The 1229-nt window shown below is 42.2% G+C and overlaps 1 protein-coding gene across 1 annotated transcript in view; it reads right to left on the bottom strand.

The window, feature by feature from the left end:
* Positions 1-526: 526 nt before the first annotated feature.
* Positions 527-1229, bottom strand: part of LOC119591030 (transketolase-like) — a gene marked incomplete at its 5' end in the record, with an annotated part of 33374 nt that continues 32671 nt past the window's right edge. Inside the window, 2 exon segments of the mRNA XM_037939759.1 lie at positions 527-612; positions 958-1107. Coding sequence (XP_037795687.1) covers positions 527-612; positions 958-1107 — 236 coding nt within the window.

Here is a 1229-nt window from a genome sequence, read left to right as displayed (position 1 = left end):
AAAATTACAAAAAAATCGCATTTTAACTAATCAGTATGTCCATTAAAATAAACATGCTTAGTTATAAATTAATTAATTGTTCTGAATCTAACCTTTGGATTGGTGGCCATAGTCACGGAAATTTGAGTTCCGAGGAATGCGCTCTGCGATGCAATAGCGGCCATCTTGATTGTAGTGTTTGGCCTGTCTGCGCAACTCTTTTTTTTTCAGCAAGTCCGTCCCGATGTGATTAGTGAAAAATCTTGTTTTATTCACTTCCATCTAAATTTAGTGGATGTTGAAAGGCATGACAGGAATTACAATTTCACCAAGATCGAGTAGATCACGTAATTGTTATGTAATTCCTTTCAGCCGTCGAAACTTTCCTTTTTCTATTTTTGCCGATCTTCATTGTGAGTGACACGACAGCGTCGCACCTTGGTGAAACCTGTTTGAAGCAAAACGACCTTTGCTGCCGGGACTGGCGCCCAAACATGTGACCAAAAAAATTAATAAAGGGCGACAATTTAGCTGTATACGCTGCACTCTACGGAAATCTCCGGTCTCCGGCCTCCTCGTGCGATTCCTGGGTACCAAGTAATTGGTAGCGAACGGGAGACCAAGAATATTGTGCTGCAATAAAACATCAATAGAAATCACAAATAAGATATAACTGTAGTGTTATATAAATTTTAGTTTGATAGAGGTTAAGATGCGAACGAGAATGAAATGAAGTGATCAGGAACCTAGGGCTCAGTTCCTAATTTTGGAGATATTCGATTTTGAAATTCTATCCAACATTAGGACAACGTGCTGGAGATGACAACTTTGGACCTCCAGTTCTCGAAAAAAAAAGGATCTGGACCCCAAGGGGTTAATGGATTGCTGTAGTGGGGAGGTGCCTCTATAAGACCCCCAGGGGGTTTAGTGGGACAGTTCCTAATTTTCGAGATATTCAACTTTGAAATTCCATCCAACATAAGGAAAACGTCCTTGTGGGACAACGTCCTGGAGGTGACAACTTGGACCTCCTGTTCTCGAAAAAAGGATCTGGACCCCAGGGGTTAATGGATTCCTGTAGTGGGGAGGAGCCTCTATCTGACCCCCAGGGGTTTAGTGGGACAGTTCCTAATTTTCGAGATATTCGAATTTGAAATTCCATCCAACATAAGGACAACGTCCTGGAGGTGTCAACTTTGGACCTCCAGTTCAAAGCCCTGGACCCAGGGTTAATGGATTCCTGTAGTGGG

This window comes from Penaeus monodon, chromosome 28, assembly GCF_015228065.2.
Source record: "Penaeus monodon isolate SGIC_2016 chromosome 28, NSTDA_Pmon_1, whole genome shotgun sequence".
NCBI classification, from domain to species: Eukaryota; Metazoa; Arthropoda; class Malacostraca; order Decapoda; family Penaeidae; genus Penaeus; species Penaeus monodon.
The sequence above is the reverse complement of the archived record's forward strand: the minus strand, read 5'-3'. Positions and strand labels throughout refer to the sequence as shown.